Source organism: Colias eurytheme, chromosome 7 (genome assembly GCF_061535395.1).
Source record: "Colias eurytheme isolate Ceu_HAF_F1 chromosome 7, ilColEury1 Martin Lab GWU primary, whole genome shotgun sequence".
Classification (NCBI taxonomy): Eukaryota; Metazoa; Arthropoda; class Insecta; order Lepidoptera; family Pieridae; genus Colias; species Colias eurytheme.
Window position 1 is genome coordinate 8,657,982 of NC_142986.1, and position 19,681 is coordinate 8,677,662.

The following is a 19,681-nucleotide window of genomic DNA, read 5'->3' on the forward strand; positions in this document are numbered from 1 at the left end:
TGGACCTTTTTTATTGGTATTTCGATAAAAAATATAAAAAAAATTTGTCCGGTTGAAAAATAACAATTCCTTGCAATTGTTTAAACAATTTCGGTTTAAACAATATGGCACCGGGTTGCCCCATGGCAACATGCATTTATATCATCAGTAGGGCAATTTGAAGAGGATCACGTAAAAAAATTGAGGTGGAATAGTTTTCGGTACTCATGCGCCGATTCCTCCTGGACTATATGGACATATTTTGATACCCGAGAAAGGACATAGGCTACTTTTTATCCCGGGAAAATGACGCAATCCCGGAAATTCCACGGGAACGGGAACTATGCGGGTTTTTCTTTGACTGCGCGGGCGAAGCCGCGGGCGGAAAGCTAGTCTCTAAATAAATAAAAAATAAGACTATACAAATTCGACATTACAAATTAGGATCTGGGAATAGCCATAAATCTTTATAATTTATTTCACAATGTAAAGCGATTCATTCTTTTTTTTTTTTTATTGGTAATAGGGAAGCGCTTGACCACAATCTCGCCTGATGTTAAGCTGAGATGTGGTCTAAGATGGAACGCGCTTCCCTAGAAGGTACCTGTTCACTCTACGCTTGAAGACCCCCATATTGTACTCGTCGGGTAACACAGACTCAGGAAGCATGTTCCAGTCCCTCGCGGTTCGGATAAAGAATGTGGAACCAAACCGCTTAGTCCGGGTACATGGAACGTCCACCATATGGCGATGCCTAGAGTCTGTGCGCCTCGACGATCGATAGAAGAACGGGGATGGCGGAACGATATCGTGCAGTTCCGCAGCGCACTCTCCAAAGTGTATCCGATAGAAGACCGATAAGCTGGCCACTCTGCGGCGGTGACCGAGGCTCTGGAGCTTTTTGCCTACTAGGTCATCGTCGTTTATGAGCCTCTTGGCACGCCTCTCTATCGCCTCAAGCGCCTCCAGCTGGTACTTGGCGGAACCGTCCCAGAGGTGAGAGCAGTATTCCATTCAATTGTTTTACTTTTTTTCGATTGTCTAATTAGTCAGTTATTTTCTTTTATTCCTGTAATTTGGCTTATTGACGAAGTTTGTATGGTGATACGGATAATATATTAGAGAAGTTTTCTGGTCAACTACGTACATGACTAAAATATACGGGCGGGTACACGGGTATGTGGTTACACATAATGTTTGTAAATTATTCTACCCATGTCATGTGTTGTATGACATTATTTATCACTAGATTTCCGCCCGCGGCTTCGCCCGCGTTTTCAAAGAAAAACTTGCATAGTTCCCGTTCCCGTAGGATTTCCGGGATAAAACCTATCCTATATGTTAATCCAAGTTACCCTCGATATGTGTGCTAAATTTCATTGTAATCGGTCAAACATCCATACATCCATACTTACAAACTTTCGCCTTTATAATAGTAGTAGGATTAATAGAACATCGTGTGGGTTTTTACTTTTTACTTCAATATACTATTCGATGTGGCTTCGAATAAATGAATACATAATATTTTGAGCTGTTACTTTTCAGAGTGTTAAAATATAAAAAGTAATATCAAAACTCCAACTCAAACATTTATTTATTCAATTAAACTTCTTCTAGAAGCACTTTTCAAACGCCATTACATATTTTTAACATTTACCACCGATTCGGAAAGCAGTTTCTACGGAGAAGAACCGGCAAGAAACTCCATAGTGGCTCTTTTAAACCAAAGTAAAAAAAACTAATTACTTTAATAAATAAACTAATTAGATAGAAACGGATAATATTAATGAGTATAATTATTTATCAATACTTAGGTAGGTACGTGGTTTGTATCCTCTGGCTTATTTTGTATTTTGTATTTGTATTCAAAAAACTACACTTTATTTTCTCTCTACAATTATTCAATTAAAAGTAAAATTTCTAAACTTACTTGAATTTATACATGTCCTGAAGCATGTGCAAAATCAAACATCCCGCATACGTTTGCCTCCATATTGGATCGTGTTCATACTTATGTGTATAAACTTCAATATATTGACAATGAAAGAGGGAACTTACATTAAATGTTGAATTTCTAATCATATTTTATCACACGTAAAATAATTAATTTTAAATAAAGAAAATATTACAATAAAAATATTCCGCGCCAAAAACTAAATGAGAAGACAAAAGAAAGGACCGCGTAGAGACGATTTTTTAAATTTTGAAAATAGAACGTCTACGGCTAAAATAATGGTTTTCAAATATTTGCCGTTTTAATGAGCGGAATGCTTGTTATAATAGACAGGCGCTACTTCAAAAAATAATATGCCTACACCACGTAACCTATTTTGGAAGTTGTTGTTTTGGAATTTGTAGGTAATAATTTCTTGATTCATGATTCATAAATTATGGAATTTTTATTTTTAAGTGTATGAAGAAACGAAGTATAGAGATGGTGAATTACTTGTTCATACCGACTTTAAAGTTAAAGAAAAAAATAAATGAATATTTGTAAGTAAATACTTACCATATTTGATTAACGTTATTAGTTACATAATACCTATAATACTGTTCATTTTAAAGCTGTGTATTGTAAGGAGTCACTTTTGTTATTAAAACCACTGCAACAGGCAGCTGTTTAATTGAAAACTTATACTGAATAGATTATAAATAAAACAGATGTGACAATATCACAACTTTAATAGTTTTATAAACAAAAATATGTTTGTTTTTATAAATCTTGTTAGCTTGTATAAATAAAACCTGGTGGTATGATTAAAAAAAACAATAATATGTAATTTACAGCCTTAATTCTGCTAGCTTTGTTGTTTATTAAAGTTTCTCTAAATAAAGCTGTTAAAATTGAATCTCTTCTGGGATGAAAAATAAACTTAATTTGTGGTTAGGTGCGAACTTACTTTGTGCTGCGATAAAGTGTCGTCGAACCAAAAAGACTGTCATTATAAATCGTCAGGATAAGTAACGATATGATTCAACAGCGATTACAATTTTTGAAAGTATTAAATCTAATTTATGTATAATATTCGCAATTTCTATCAAGCCCATCATCTAAGACATTTTTTTCGTACGAGTTAATTCAAAAATCTTTAATCGTAAACATACAGAAGGCAATAACATAATTTTAACAGCTTTAACAAACTACGCATGTCGCATCTACAATATTAATCTTTGACCACCTACTATTTTCTCACAATACAGCCTTACTGTTCTGAAGACGGTTAATAAAACTCGTTTACAAAACAATGGTTTCATTAAATGGTACAATTTTGACATGTATATTACAGTTGTTATATAAATAACTATACTCTTTATGAAAATAACTTATATACTACTTATATAACTTATATACTTTGTTTTGAGCTGAATCGGTATTATAATTATTACAAGAAAACATATTTTTTAACGAGCAACCCTAAATAAAAAAAAATAATATACGCTGGCTAATTAACAGGTTAATGTAATTTTTCTAAAGATTACGAAAAAAAAACATTTTTTGTTATTTTACCAAAGACTATGAACTCTTTGTTATTTTATTCATAATTAAAAAGGTTTGAAGTTCATTGGCTTCCAGGTCCATCGAGATTGGTAGCATCTTGTTGTTTCTTTTCCGATTTATTTTATAAAAACAAAATATAAAGGAACAGCGATAATAACTTGATCTATTGTTCACAAATCCATTGTTTCATAAACATTGGCTTTTAATTTATAATGAATGCCAGTCTTAATCTGTAATTATTACTGTATTTTAGCAATATTTATGAAAAATAATTAAAAATTACAACCTTTATTTTGCTCCATAAAAGTCGGGTATACATGAGGTTTTGTAATGAAACGCCAATGTCTTAATTAAAAAGAATAATGAATATTTAGGGCAAATGAAAAAAAAAATACGAATAAAAATATATCTACATACTTACTAACAGTCATGTTTAAAAATATAAATAACTAGCGGTCCGCCCCGGCTTCGCCCGTGGTACCTACATGTTTACGTTTTTTTTTTCATAAGAACCATCCTCGTACTTCAAGGAATAAATTCTGCAGCGCACGCGATGACAGAATTTTTATTAAGGAATTTTTTACACCTTGGGTTACATTATTGCATTTTTGGTAAGGATCTCTAATTTTTTTGAAAATGCAATATAGCCTATGTTGCTTAGAGAAGATGCAGCTTGGTGAAAGAAATGGTGAAAGAATTTTTGAAATCGGTCCAGTAGTTTATGCGTGAAAACCATACATACATACATACATAATTACAAACCTTTCCTCTTTATAATATTAGTATAGATTAGTATAGATAGTATAGATATAGATTTATTATTGGATCAATGACTGTGACTAAACAATAACTTTTTTTGAACTCTTTTGGAATAAAATCTACCCTGCCCGAGTAAATTAAATTGAAATGTTTGTTTTTATATCAAAATAACAGATATATTTCTATTTTTAAACCGATTTATTAAAAAGTAAAAACTTTAAGAGTTACAATGTTCATTTATCTGTCTATACCAGCTAATCTCCAAAACAGCTTGCACCGAACGATGACATTTACACTAGCGGATAGGTACTAACTTTTTGGTTTTATGTTAATAAATTGCTTCAACAAAATTTCATGGACAGTCTCTTTCCTCTAGCGCTTTATATAATCTGAACCAAACTCTATCCAACACGTATATCTACAACATTTTCCAATTTTCATTTTCAATACGCTGAACCGCTTTATAACAGATAAGAATATAATATTATAGTTTAATAAAGAAGATTGCGGTTCTGGAGGAATTGAGAAAATAGATTGAGATACTTTCTCGTTAAATTCTGTTTCTATAGAGCTTGCTGGATAGAAAGTTATAAAACTACAATTATTTTTGAATTAATTCTGCAAGGAAATAAGTATATTTTATGAATTGAATAATAATTGAAAATAGTGATGAATAAAAGAATCTTTGACCATGGAGGTGTAGGAGTATTAAATCCTACACCTCGATGGCCGCCAATAAGGCCGCCATTTGTACATTTTGAATGGTTTTGTTGTACTTTTATTTTATAAGACTGTTGTACAATAAAGAGTAAATAAATAAAAAAATAAATAAATCTAGCACCCTGACAGGTTTTTTATCCTATAGTGAACACCATGTGGTGAAAAAGGAAATACACCACAGCATGTGGGCAAAAGGATGGTAAACTGTCATTAAAAGTTATCCTACTGTTATAACTCTCATTCAAAGCTTCTAGTCTACATCACTAAATTGATTTTTCTTTACTATAGAAGCTTCAAACGTAAAACCTTAATCGTCTTTCGATAAGCCCTCACGAAAAACAGATGCAAAATCCAGTCAAACTAAACCGGTTCTATCCGGAATAATCCAATTAACGTTTTACCGATCGCAATCGTCAAAGTTAGTGACACTGGAGGGCTAATCGCTTTGTAAAAATTCAAAAATGCTTGTTAACGTAGCTTCATAAGCGGCTTGGTGTAATCCATGTAGCTTACGTTATAGTTCATTTAGTTCTTTGAAATGTCAGGACGAAAAAATGAAAGTTTAACATGCACATTTCCTTAATCCACATTTACTTATAGTAATTTTATTTTTTCCTATAAGTCTACGTAAAATATAATTATCCTACGAAGCCTACTATGGATTTATCATCAAAATATAACCTATATTTTAAGCAGTTAAATTTTCCAACCTCAAAAAATAGACCCGCAACTATTTCTCCGGGATTAGAAATCCATTGCTGAAATTATCAAAGCATATCGTATATTAGCTCCTTACACTTAACGTAGGTAGATTTTCTCAAGTCTAGCCTCCATGATATATCATTACCACCACAAGCACGACTTGTTATTGTTGACACGAGCTGTTTTAAAATCTCCGATAAATTTTCAATACCATCTAGAAAGTTCCTTTAAAAGTGGAGCAACTTTTGATTGGCTGAACGATGTTTCCTTTAGAAACAGGATCCGGGGTCTCTTGCCAACTTGTATTGACTTTATAAGTACTTGTAACAAACTGCAAGCTGTTGATTGAAATTATTGATACTTAGTCGACAGATGGCGGGTAAAATGTTCTTAATTTGTTGGTGTGGAGTCGTATCGTCGTAAGTATGGTCATTGGTCATCAGGCTTTAGAATCGAAGATGGTTTATAAAAAAATAGCATTAATTTCATAAAAAAAATAAGTCAATAAAGCGTTGAATCAACTGCCGGTGTGCAGTGCCTTGTTTGTTTATGGACGTTAACTTGAGCAATATTATCTTTTGCGCAGTTGGTAACATTGAAAATAGTGGAAGTATTTGAAGCTTATAGAAAAAGGCGCATATTCAGTCATAACAAACATTATATCATGACTCATTGGACCATAGTTGAATTAAAAAAAAATGTGTGCGTGTACTAGTAAGAAGTGAAACTTCTTTATGACCTTATTTTTCAATAAATAATTTACTATATGTAAATTTACAGAAATACGTCGAATCACGCGTGGTAGGGATAAGAAAAAGATGGCGCGTAACGGAAAAATGTCACGCGTAACGAAATAATGTTACACTAAATTTTTTTCCAACCCCGATAAAGAAGTTTCTCTTCAATAATATTAATGGCACTATATGAATAGTATGAGTGTTATATATAAAATTTAAAGTCCAAAGTCCACGTTCTTCTAGCCAATAAGCTTGCTTAAAGCATTTTAGAAAATGTACAATTAAAATTGAGCTTTTCTTTCTTTACTTTTCCCAACATAAATTAGAGCTATGCATTTATATTGTTCATTAAAACCTACATTTTCGGGAAAGAAAATTAACTACTTCTACATTCATAGAACTTGTTTACGCTTTATAATAGGTAGGTAACTGTAGTTTACATTAAAACTTATAATTACAACACAGAAGGTACACATAATCATTTAGCTACTATTATGTATTCTGTGACATAATATGAGTTGGATTTTTGTATACGAGGAACATAATATCATCTTGCAACATGTTTTTTTACATTTATAACAATCCTAAAGAAAAGGAAAAGTTAATAAAGATTATCGCTTGAATAATATAATGTACTGTAATAGACACACAACAGGGACACAACAATCAGTGTCTCAGCATCGCGTTTTACCGCAAAGCATTGCAATATCTCCTTTGATAATTAATTTTCTTTAAAAAGTTTATTAATGCAAATACTGCAACCACAAACTGCAACAGTTTCACATACAAGAACAATTTAATCTATTATTCACACAATTTTAAATTATAATCTATGGACAAATTTTTGATCGCGTCATATCAAATTTGTCACCTATCAATACTGTAATTAAAACAAGTAACCATCCTAAAATTAAATAGCAAACAATGACTGCCCTGGACGATTTGCCCAATGTGACCAGCTTCTTCGGCGTTGATTTAAGAACAGGATCTATGATAGTTGCAGCTTTGGGTATTGTTAGTATTATAGCAAAAAGCGGGAAGTCGAAATTTTCGTCTCATCTTGATAATTTAAGCTCATTTTAAAGGCAGTTATTTTTCTAAAAGATTTTAACTTTTAGCTGTGCTTTTAGTGTATAGATAACAAGAGCATCTGTTAGTCCATACGATAAATCGTTTTTATTTCAACCTGGAAAACAATCTTTAAAATGGAATAGTGTAGGTGTGTGGTTCTTAAACTGCCACCTGCTTCTGATGCAATTCTTTAATGTAAATTGAATTATTTTTATAAAACACAAAAGGATGAATAAAAACACTGCTTATATAATACTAGTGGTCCGCCCCGGCTTCGCCCGTGGTACATATTTCGCAAGAAAAGGTAGCCTATGTCCTTTCTCGAGTATCAAAGTATCTCCATACCAAATTTCATGCAAATTGGTTCAGTAGTTTAGGCGTGATTGAGTAACAGACAGACAGACAGAGTTACTTTCGCATTTATAATATTATAGTATGGATTATGTATATCTCCAAATCTGAAAGTATTACAAATGATAGTTTCTTCGTAAAGTATAACACATAATTGGATAGTAGCTATACCATACTACAAGACGATAAATAGAGCAGCTAACAGTGATTCCACGTCGAAGAAAGATACTTCAAATTCATACAATATATACTATTGATTTTCGATATAAATCTTTCTAAATGTATGTTTTTTTTATTTCAGGTTCATCCAATATTCTATGGGTGCTCCTTTTTCATACCGTTAAGCTATCTTCTAGTCACAATATGGATATTGGTAGCTCTGTATTTCGCCGCAAGTGTGGTTTTATTTTGGGGTTTGGCTAAGGTAACACATATTCTTTAATTGTATTTTTTTCGTACTGCTATTTGAGTTTTTATCAATACCAACGACAACAAAAAAAAAGTATGCAATGGATAAAAAAGCATACGAAACTTTCTTGCTTATATCTTTATAAAATAGATTTTAGACTGCATATAAAACTCTATGAAATCAATATCTTGTAGATCGTTTAACAAGTCGGATATCGAACGTAACTGGCATTTTTGTTTTATTTCACCAAAGAGATGCAGAAATGCTTTAAAGAGAATCTGCAGCACAATTGACTCACTTTTTTAACTCGACGATAGTTCCCTCGTTTCATAATAAAAATTGTGACGGTGTCACGTCGATATTTTATAAACATATCACCACAGATCTAGTACCATATCTCACTTGTATTTGTGAAAAACGCTAAGTATAGCCGCCTTTGAAACTTGACTTTGCAAACGTATTTCATAGAACGTCTTTTTGATAAAAAGAAATCATTTCTAACATTTCGTGAGTGAAATAAAACTATATTTTACTAAGGATAAATGCTTTTTTAACAGATATTTATGTTTGTATTATGTGCAATGGAAATGTTGTTAATGAAAAGGTTACTATCATATTTGTTTTAATCAAAAAGCACCGTTTTTTTGTTTCGTGCAGGTTTAATCTTCAACGATGGGTTTTAAACACTTTATGTTAATGAAGAAGAAAATAATGTTTTCATTTAAAATTAAGTAACATAGATAGATCTATAAATAATTGGACCAGAGCAAATTCAGGATTCTAACTAGTAACATACCTTATTCTATAGTATCTATTATATCTATACTTAATATTATAAAGCTGAAGAGTTTGTTTGTTTGAACGCGCTAATTTCAGGAACTACTGATCCGATTTGAAAAGTTCTTTCGGTGTTAGATAGCCCTTTATCGAGGAAGGCTATATAATATATATTTAGGAACAGAAGTGGGAATGAAATAAAAAACACAACGTTACAATTATTTACAAAACTCGTTAATAACTTTATTAACACTAATACCATTTAAATTTAAAACCAAGAACACGAAATACAAAATACAAAATTATAAAATAATTTTACACTAATTCCACAATATTTTTAAACGTTACAGTAAAAAAAATATCTTATACAAAGGAAAATAACTAGGCAGTTGACTTCACAAACGGGCAGAGTTGTAGTATGTCAATTGACTCGCGACGAATGGTGCCGCGAATGAGCGCGCCAGCGCTTTTATCTGCAATCCGCCACCACTTGTCACCCCTCTATTGGCGATGTTTTAGTTTTTGTCTAACAATACAGGGTGTACCAAAAAGTAGTGATGAACGGAAGCTGAGAGGTAGAGGACCTAGAGGGCTATCCGAATCACCCCCATGTATGTTATGCGATTTTTCGTATTTTCGGAGTTATGACGTTTTTTTCAATTTTTCACCTATCGCCGAGTACGATGATATTTTCACTCATGCTGACGTCAATGATTGCGGAACATGCTTGATTTTTTTTGTGTGCTAAGCTGAAAGATAGGCCAATTCAGTATAGTAACATTTACTATCGTTAGATCTTTGAATGGAATAAAAAAAAATAATTAAATGGCAAGAAAGATAAAATGACCCAGTATGTTCACCACTTCAAGGGCCCGTAAATAATTAAAATCACATAAAAAAAGTTTTCCATTTGAATTTTAAAAACTTGCTCTATCTATCAAATAGCTACCCTGAAAATTTCATTTAATTATTCAGAAGGCTTCAATCGAAAAATTTAAATCTAAATGTGGTAAGTGCAAAAATTGAATTAACATGATGATCATTAAAACCAATAAATAGGTGTTTAATTACCAGAAATTTTTAAAATAACCCCGCTGTTGCTCAATGCAAGTGCGACATCACCGTAAAAAGTTGTCTTTTAAATGTCTGAATGCCCTTTTATCATTTTTAATGGTTTCTTCTGCTACTATGAATTTCCGGGTTATTTCGTCCAAATAGTGGCAGTCTCTCGTCTTTGTAGTATCCCCACGGAAAAAAATCAATAGGGTTTATGTCCGGGGACCGTGCAGGCCAGGCTAAAGGGCAAAGATACCCTGAAAGATGGATTGGTCGTTGCAGCCTGCGCATGCGCCGGTGACGCCTGCCTTAAAGCCTGGCCTCCACGGTCCCTCGACCTAAACCCCATTGATTTGTTTCAATGGGAATACTAAAAAGACCTCGGCTACTTGAGAGAATGCCACAATTTGGACGAAATAACCCGGAAATTCGTAGTAGCAGAAAAAACCATTAAAAATGATAAAAGGGCATTCAGACATTTGAAAGACAACTTTTTACGGTGATGTCGCACTTGCATTGAGCAACAGCGGGGTTATTTTAAAAATTTCTGGTAATTAAACACCTATTTATTGGTTTTAATGATCATTATGTTAATTCAATTTTTGCACTTACCACATTTAGATTTAAATTTTTCGATTGAAGCCTTCTGAATAATTAAATGAAATTTTCAGGGTAGCTATCTGATAGATAGAGCAAGTTTTTAAAAGTCAAACGGAAAACTTTTTTTATGTGATTTTATTTTTTTACGGGCCCTTGAAGTGGTGAACATACTGGGTAATTTTATCTTTCTTGCCATTTAATTCTTTTTTTTATTCCATTCAAAGATCTAACGATAGTAAATGTTGCTATACAGAATTGGCCTATCTTTCAGCTTAGCACACAAAAAAAATCAAGCATGTTCCGCAATCATTGACGTCAGCATGAGTGAAAATATCATCGTACTCGGCGATAGGTGAAAAATTGAAAAAAACGTCATAACTCCGAAAATACGAAAAATCGCATAACATACATGGGGGTGATTCGGATAGCCCTCTAGGTCCTCTACCTCTCAGCTTCCGTTCATCACTACTTTTTGGTACACCCTGTATAATTACGCTAAGACCAACAGGAACGGGTGAAACCGCGAAGCGCATAAAGTTAAAGATAAAACTTACAAACAACACAAACATTAGCTACTATTTCACTATTTACAACTAACTTCAACCCATTTCAGGATGACACCATCCTCTGTGCTTTATGGATCTGGTATGCAGTAATCTTCGTAGTGGTGATGCTGATGATGATGATGCTTCTGGCGCTGGTCTTCACGTCAAGGAAGCAGAGGAACCGGGTGTTCATCGTTATATTGGGCATGCTGTGGTATATATTATGTTAGTACCCTTACATAATTAGGTTAAAATCCTATGATGTATGTAAGTTCTATGTGATGTGAATAAATAAATAAAAAGTACCTAGGTAATAGATGCTCAAGGAAAATGTATACAGTGTAAACCTATGTGTACAATGAAAAATGTAATCTTTAAAAATGGCCGCCCCGTTCTGTCAATTTGTGACATTCTCAATCGGTTATGTTCTATTTTAAACTATTTAGAAAAATAATTGTAATTATATTACTTACACAAAATATATTTGTACCAATTTATAGAAGTTAGCATGAAAGAGAAAGATTTAACTTCGATATTGTATTCAGGTTATTATATCAGGTTATATGAGTAAATACTCATACTTGCTTCTCCTCACCAAATCCGAACTACTTATGCCAAATAACTAAGAAATCACCAATTTGTAAATCGCGGTTTCGAACATTCAATATTACTGTTTTAAATTTATATTATTTTAATGTTTGTGACATAAGGTTTATTTTTCAGTGACAATATACTTTATACTAGTGGTGAATAGTCATCGAAAACACTTGCAAAGTGCAAGCTCAACAGGCGACGATACTGTTGATTAAGATACGTAAAATAGTTTTGTACTGTATTTATTATATTATTTTCTATAATATATGTGTTTTATTTACACCAGAATTGAGAAGGTAATTTTAATAAAGCTCCTTCAAAATTTGTAAATTATCGTTTTTGGAGAAAGCTATAGAAGCACATAGTAACTATTATTTTCAAAGTAAAGTAGCCTTAAAATAGCAGTTAAATATGTATTATAGGTAAGTGGAATATCGCACATGTTCTGATATTTTGAAGAATTTACTCAATATATAATTTACTTAATTTACTCAATCTGGAAGCTGTAAGAAAGTGTTGCGCGGTGGAAAAAAACTGCGCAACCTTGTGCTGAAGTCATGCTGAAGTCAATACTCTGCTTGGTTCTACGGCTAAGTTACTAAAATGTTAACAATACACATTGACCAAAGCCTAAAAATGCGTACATGCTCTGATATTTTGCGGCCATTATCATAAAATAATATTCATCATGAGGAAATATTACCCTCGTTTAATGAAAGCAAAATATTTGGCAAATTTATGCGAATTATATAGGTTATGTCTTTATTTATAACTGAATGAATGAATGAATTGTATTGGCTTTTTAAATTATTTTTAATGGTTTCTGCTGTCTCAATTCTATCTATACCTATACCTAGTTCCTTTTTAAAATGTAGGTTTTTGTCTTGTAATCACAAAGTTATAATATTATTTCCAACTTCAAAATCTCTTAAGATAGGGTTAAAAAATAATCTTATTATTTTCAGTTGTATAACCATTTAAATAAAATATCATTTGAAATAAAGAAAAAATAATTTATTACAACTCTCCTTTAATTTGATGATAAATTAAGATTTGGATTTTTGTCCTTTTCTCTCAGCTCTAGCCAATATCCATATCCAACTAAGACAATGTACCACAATATACCTGGAATATGAATATAGTTTTCGATAATTGGAGATTTTGTTTTGCAAATAAAACATTCGATTTTTTTTTGCAAAATATTAAGTATGTATTTTGGGAAAATCTTATTCATGCTGTGTCTAAAAATATAGCGCACAGATAATGAGGATTTTTATAAAAAATTTTAGTTTTCCGCCCGCGGCTTTATTAAATAACTAGCGGTCCGCCCCGGCTTCGCCCGTGGTACATATTTCGCAATAAAAGGTAGCCTATGTTCTTTCTCAGGGTCTAAAGATTATCTGTGCCAAATTTCATCAAAATCGTTCCAGTAGTTTATGCGTGAAAACCATACATACATAACATACACATACATACACACAAACAAACCTTTCCCCTTTATAATATTAATATAGAAAACCCGCATTGTTCCCGTTCCCGTGAGATTTCCGGGATAAAACCTATCCTATGTATTAATCCAAGTTACCCTCTATATTATGTGTGCTAAATTTTATTGTAATCGGTTTCATTGTAGTATTTGCGTGAAAGAGTACAAACATACACATACACATCCATCCTCACAAACTTTCGCATTTATATCTAATATAAATGCGAATACTGTTTAATAACTTATTTGGTGCACAAATTAAATTGTTAGGTTTTAAGTAGTAGGAAGTACGATAGGATAGGATACAATTTTATAATGTAAAGGAGCATAAATATAAATTATACTAACAAACAGCAATAATCCCAAAGATAAACGAAAGAACCCAAGCGATGAAGTTAACTTGAGTGCTGTACATGCAAATCAAAATTATTAGAAGCACGAATGTTTGGGCCAGCCACATTGCAGTTATGACACTCCAACATAACACCACTGATGATTTTTTCTGAAAAATGATTATATGAGTAGTTAATGGCGGATAAAAAAAATGTGTGCGTGTACACACGTAAGAAGCTTAACATCTTTATGACCTTATTTTTCAAAAAATAATTTACTATATGCAACTTTACAGAAATACGTCAATCACGCGTGGTAGGGATAAAAACAAGATGGCGCGTAACGGAAAAATGTCACGCGTAACGAAAAAATGTTACACTAATTTTTTTTCCAACCCCGATAAAGAAGTTTCACTTCAAAAGATATTTATAAAGAAATAAAAGAATAGGAACACTTTAATTTAACTTACGTAACCAAATTAAACTACTTAATAACTAATTGGTTACACGGATTCATTTATTACAAGTTCTAGGTAATTTTCATAAACTACATCATTATACATTCAGTGCAATGAATTGAATCATTTTTTGTAATAATAAACACGTGCATGACAAAATTTTCTATGATACCAGACCAATGCATTTTAAACCTTCTATAATTAGAAGTCACGATAATTACAAATAGGATCAAAATGAATTACCTCATGAATACCCCACAAGAACCACACATGGATGGCCAACATAAAGGCACAATAAACAATGCCAGTGACGCTAAAACTATACGCATTCCTCCAGACATACCGCGAGCACACGTCGCAGTCTTTGATAGTCATCACTTGGACGAATAATGCAAGACCACATGATGCTGTGACACACTGAAAGTATTATGTAGTACTAACTAATATTATAAACTGAAGAGTTTGTTTGTTTGAACGTGCTAATCTCAGGAACTACTGGTCCGATTTGAAAAATTCTTTCGGTGTTAGATAGCCCATTCATCGAGGAAGGCTATAATAGGCTATTTATCATCACGCTAAGCCCAACAGGATCAGAGCCACGCGGCTGAAACCACGAAGCACAGCTAGTGTAGTATAAACTTTATTAATAACTAGAGGTCCGCCCCGGCTTCGCCCGTGGTACATATTTCGCAATAAAAGGTAACCTATGTCCTTTCTCGGGTATCAAAATATCTCCATACCAAATTTCATGCAAATTGGTTCAGTAGTTAAGGCGTGATTGAGTAACAGACAGACAAACAGAGTTACTTTCGCATTTATAATATTAGTATGGATTATTTAATGAAAGATAGTTGTGAAAAATTCAGATATAGAGCTAATCATATGGGAAGTATTAGCGTGCTTTTCCTGCACTAATAATGTCAATTTGCACAGCACATTTTCCTCGCACAGCTTTGATGGAAACACACATATTTTCACAGCACAGCTAGATATCCTAGTACACATTTCTCTCGCACATTATTTGTGCACCCTTATGCTTTTGATAGTTTTTCTTGCAATTTGAGACTATTTGGTCGCCTATATACAATGTAATTTAAAATAATAACATTCAATATTCTATAAAAATAATATGTTGAACAACATGTTTGTGATAAACTGAACTGCTATTTACTGTCCCTGAGTATATTTTGTATGAAACTAATGAACGTTATTAAATTTATTACAGGACTTTTGGAATTTTAGTAATACAATAAAAACTAAGTGAACTTTGGGCATGAAAGATGAAAATAATGTAAAATTCAACCGTGTCGAAAGTTCATTTAATATTGGACTTTTAGATATTTCAGGAATTTCAATAAAAGTGGACAAATAAAATGTAAATAATAAAAGCATATTTATGCGCGTGACTTCGATCCGTGATTCCATGATGTAAAGTAATACGACAGTAGGGTTATTGTAAATTTGCCACAAAGTTAATTCGTCACCTAAAAAAGTATGTGTAAATTTGCCACACTTTTATTTTTTTAAAGTTAATTCGTCACGATTTAATATCAAGTATTGTAAATTCGTCACATCGATAATTTAAGTACAGATAGCAAAAAAATTAAACAATAAATTAATTTAAAATGTTTATTTCTTAATCAGTTTTAGATTTTCAACCTTACATGTAAAAAAATCACAGTCAAATTGGATGGCGATGGACTTTGTAAAAACATAAGGAAAAGCATAACAAAGATAAATTTTGCTAAAAACCAAGGAACATCTATTTTGTATATTATGTTCTAAAAATTCACAGCAGTTATAAAGAGTATTACTTAACATCTACATTATTCTACATAGGTAATGGTAAAAATCACAGTTCACTCTATAAATATTTTTAAAATGTAATGAAATGAGAGCGGTAATAATATTTATCACAATCGTATAAAAATAAGGATAAAATACATGTCGTCGACGTCTGGCAGTTTATGAAATGTTTATGGTGAAAGATCCAGCCATGAACATAAATCCATTGATGGCACCAGTATTTACGAGATTTAAGAAAAAAAAACTTTAAAATAAAATTCTAATAACACAATAAAAATTCTAATACATAAAAAATCATTTCAAACTTTTAAAAAGCGCAAATCAATTTGACTCAATAATGAATTTACCTTATGTTACTGATGAATTTACCTTATGTGAATGATGACTGTAATATTAAAATGTAAATCATTATATTGCTGGTTTCATCGCAGGCTGAAAGGTATAATTCACTTGCCTTGCTTGCTGGCGGTACTTTACTACTTGTGGCAAATTTACAATAACCCGAATATACCTGTGACGAACTTACACATACTTTTTAAGGCATGTGACGAATTTACTTTCAATGTATGGAGTTTTAAAAACGTGACGAATTAACTTTGTGGCAAATTTACAATAACCCCGACAGTATGCTATGTTTTCCTATACCTAAGTACTATGTTTGTGTGTCCAATGCACACAAGGGATGAACTGATTTGATTACTTTTATTATATGTATTAAGTTTATGTGACTTCTCTTTTTAATCGAAATTCTTCTTTCTTGGTATGTTTAGGCACTTTAGATATTTTGTAGAAGTAAAATTTTTTCAATTTAATACCTATTTATTTAGTATTTAGCCACAGAATACATAATAGTAGCGAAACGCTAATTTAGCATCGGAGTGTCTCATAGTTGTCATTTCTTTTCCAAAGAGTAAGTTCCAGTAAAACTTCCTACAACAATCGCTTGGCGGATTTTAAAATGATTTCTTTATCAATCCTTTATTTCTTTTGAATTTATTAATAACTTATTAAGTTTACTTCCGTCTTTATTTTCTGTATGACACCGAAACTCTTGAGAACAAGTTTAGAGGACTATTATCTGATTCGTGACCGACTTACCAAAGTTTCTATGAAGAGAACTCAAAAGCATTCAAAGTAAAGTTAATTTGACACGAATATATTAAATTTGAAAATTAAGGAAATACACAATTCTAAGAAACTTGTACGTAAATATTATGAATGTACGGTTTACTTTAATTATCATAAAATCATTTGAAATGTCATTATAATAGGTATATAATATATATACAGGAAAACGAAAATGCGTATTACCGATTCCTAGAAAAAAATCTTCATTCATGTTATTTTTACGACTATCTTATCAAATAAAATTAATATAGGTAAACCAAACTCATTTCTTCGTATTTGAAATAAATATTATGTTATAAGAAATAACACGACAGATCTTAAAGGAATTATTCCTGGATATAATTTATAGGTAATCTATATTTATACTTTACTAGCATTCCGCCCGCAGCTTCGCCCGCTTTGCTTAAAATTTAACAAATTGAAATGATAAATACAAACAATATAATATTATAGGGGGAAAAACACATTGTATTGTAATAATCCCTAATGGCTGCTGAACACGGGTAGAGTAAACGGTAGAGTGAACTAGCATAATACTCTACCAGTTCTCAGTACTCTACAGTTTTAGTAGAGTATGGCCGTACACGGACCGCTTCAAGCAGTTGAGACCGACGGCTTTAAGCGGCGTCCGCGTGTTGAACTATAGATATTCATTCACTGCCGTACACAGACTGCTCGAGCAGTCAACGACCGACCGCTCGAGCAGTCCGTGTACGTCGCTCAGTCGTTAACTGCTCGAGCAGTCCGTGTACGGCCGGGCTAACTGTCATACTGCCACTGTGCTAGACGCTCTACTCTACTAAATTTTAGTAGATACTCTACCAATGGTGTCTACATTTGTATAGTAAGTAAGATACTTACTCTACCGTTTAATTTACCCGTGTACAGCGGCGATAAAGGAAACACCTCAAATTCTACGAAGCAATATTAAGTTCTACTATGAAATATCTAACTGTACTTACTGTACTTACAATTAAAATAATTCCACCGCACGTAGCACCTAAGCTGAGAGGATACCGACACAAGAATTTCTTTGGAGCTAATAATTTTAACATTTTTATGTTCCAACAGATATATACTATGACAATAAGGCCAACTAGATTATAATCGGCTAACTAAACGAATACAAACATTCAGGGCAATCATTATTTCCAACTGACTTCAAATAGCAGGTTCTCAATTCGACTGTATTTTGTTTGTTTTGGGTTTGTTATCTCACAAACTTCCACTGGGTGAATCGATTTTGATGATATTAATTTTATTTGAAAGGTGCCTCCCGTGGGAACCTATGAAAACTGGGACATAAATTAATATGGACCTTGGTATATTTCCAGTAACTTGAAGGCGGTTTAGATAGAGATTAGGTAGGTATGTAAATCACCTGTCATTTAAAACGAAATAATTCGAAGAATTCTAGTTCTAAACTAACAACTTATAATGCAAGTTTAGTTAATTTACCTATAGATGGCTGGAAGGCAATTAAGTTTAGTGTTTGGATTCTGAGAACAATCAATACATTGTTTATCTTTTCGTAGCTTTGTTATTCAGCATAAACCATACAGACAAATCAATTTCAGCATATTGTTTTTGACTAAGTCTGTTAGTTAAATTATATTCTAATTTATCCGTTTGTCCCGGCTCCTCTCGTTTTTTCACCATGACATGGTTAAAAAACGTGTAAAAACATACACACATGTTATGTAGAGTTACTCAATAAATATTATGTACATATATTTATTTCACATAAAAACATGTTATGTAGAGTTACTCAATAAATATTATGTAGCTTTATAATAGATATTAAAAAAGTGTTAAAAATCGATCCAGTAGTTTTGAGTTAAATCGTAGCATACAAAAAAAAATCTTGTATCTTAAGCTAGAATATTAATTGAGATTAGAGGTTAAAGTATGTAAAGTATGAACGAGGTGGTTATAACGTAATTAATATTATTCTTTCGTATTATAAAATATTATTGGTGTCCTTGAAAATAAATTTATTATTATTAGCATACAACTTCTGCCACGTGTACCAAATAAAATGAAAATACACACCCAAAGTATAGCGATAAAAGTCCCGCCAACTTTGCGATACAGATAACACTTTTCAACGGAAATAAAAAGGAAAATGAACATTAACTTTTCTTGCAAAACTTCGTCTGTAAATAAGTTGATTTGCGAAATATTTACGACTTTGTATAAGTGCTTCTATCAAATTCGGTTCCAAGTTGTGAAAGGACTTTGATATTTTTTGGCTTTAAAATGGCAAATTTTATGAAAAATAATGAGTTTTGAGAAAAGCTTCGGTATTTGTATGTTTGGGAAAATACTTTCTGAGAATCATTTTCCCAGTTTGACCGAGTTTGAAATATCAAGAAATTAAAGACTCTTTCGGAATTAAATGAATCTTCATTGTATTATTTAAACGACATTTTATACAATATTACCATTTATTTTTTTTATATTATTATCATTTCAAGAATTAAGGTATAGACACGCAAAATCAGATTTTTTTTCCAGAATTTCTCTTTTCTAAATAATTGACTAATAAAGACTTAAACTTTAAGCCCTCACAAGCTTCATATTTCTATAATTACAACCCAATTAAAAATGTATATACAGATATAGTCTAGACCAATTAAAACAACTACTAATATCTTATAAATCCGTTTATT

At 32.0% G+C, this 19,681-nt stretch overlaps 2 protein-coding genes across 2 annotated transcripts; one reads left to right on the forward strand and one right to left on the reverse strand.

Moving 5' to 3' along the window:
- The first annotated feature begins 7,320 nt into the window (after positions 1–7,320).
- LOC149907210 (uncharacterized) lies at positions 7,321–12,014 on the forward strand. Its single transcript, XM_090103866.1, has 4 exons — positions 7,321–7,410; positions 8,120–8,242; positions 11,274–11,430; positions 11,929–12,014. Exons 1-4 carry the CDS (start codon positions 7,321–7,323, stop codon positions 12,012–12,014), a joined length of 456 nt encoding a protein of 151 aa, XP_089959992.1.
- An 815-nt stretch (positions 12,015–12,829) lies between these two features.
- Positions 12,830–18,067, reverse strand: LOC149907211 (uncharacterized). Its single transcript, XM_090103713.1, has 4 exons — positions 17,981–18,067; positions 14,319–14,492; positions 13,634–13,787; positions 12,830–12,924 (listed from the first exon to the last, which is right to left on the reverse strand). The coding sequence occupies exons 1-4, from the start codon at positions 18,062–18,064 to the stop codon at positions 12,830–12,832; spliced, it is 507 nt and encodes a 168-aa protein (XP_089959839.1). The 5' UTR covers positions 18,065–18,067.
- Between the last annotated feature and the right edge of the window lie 1,614 nt (positions 18,068–19,681).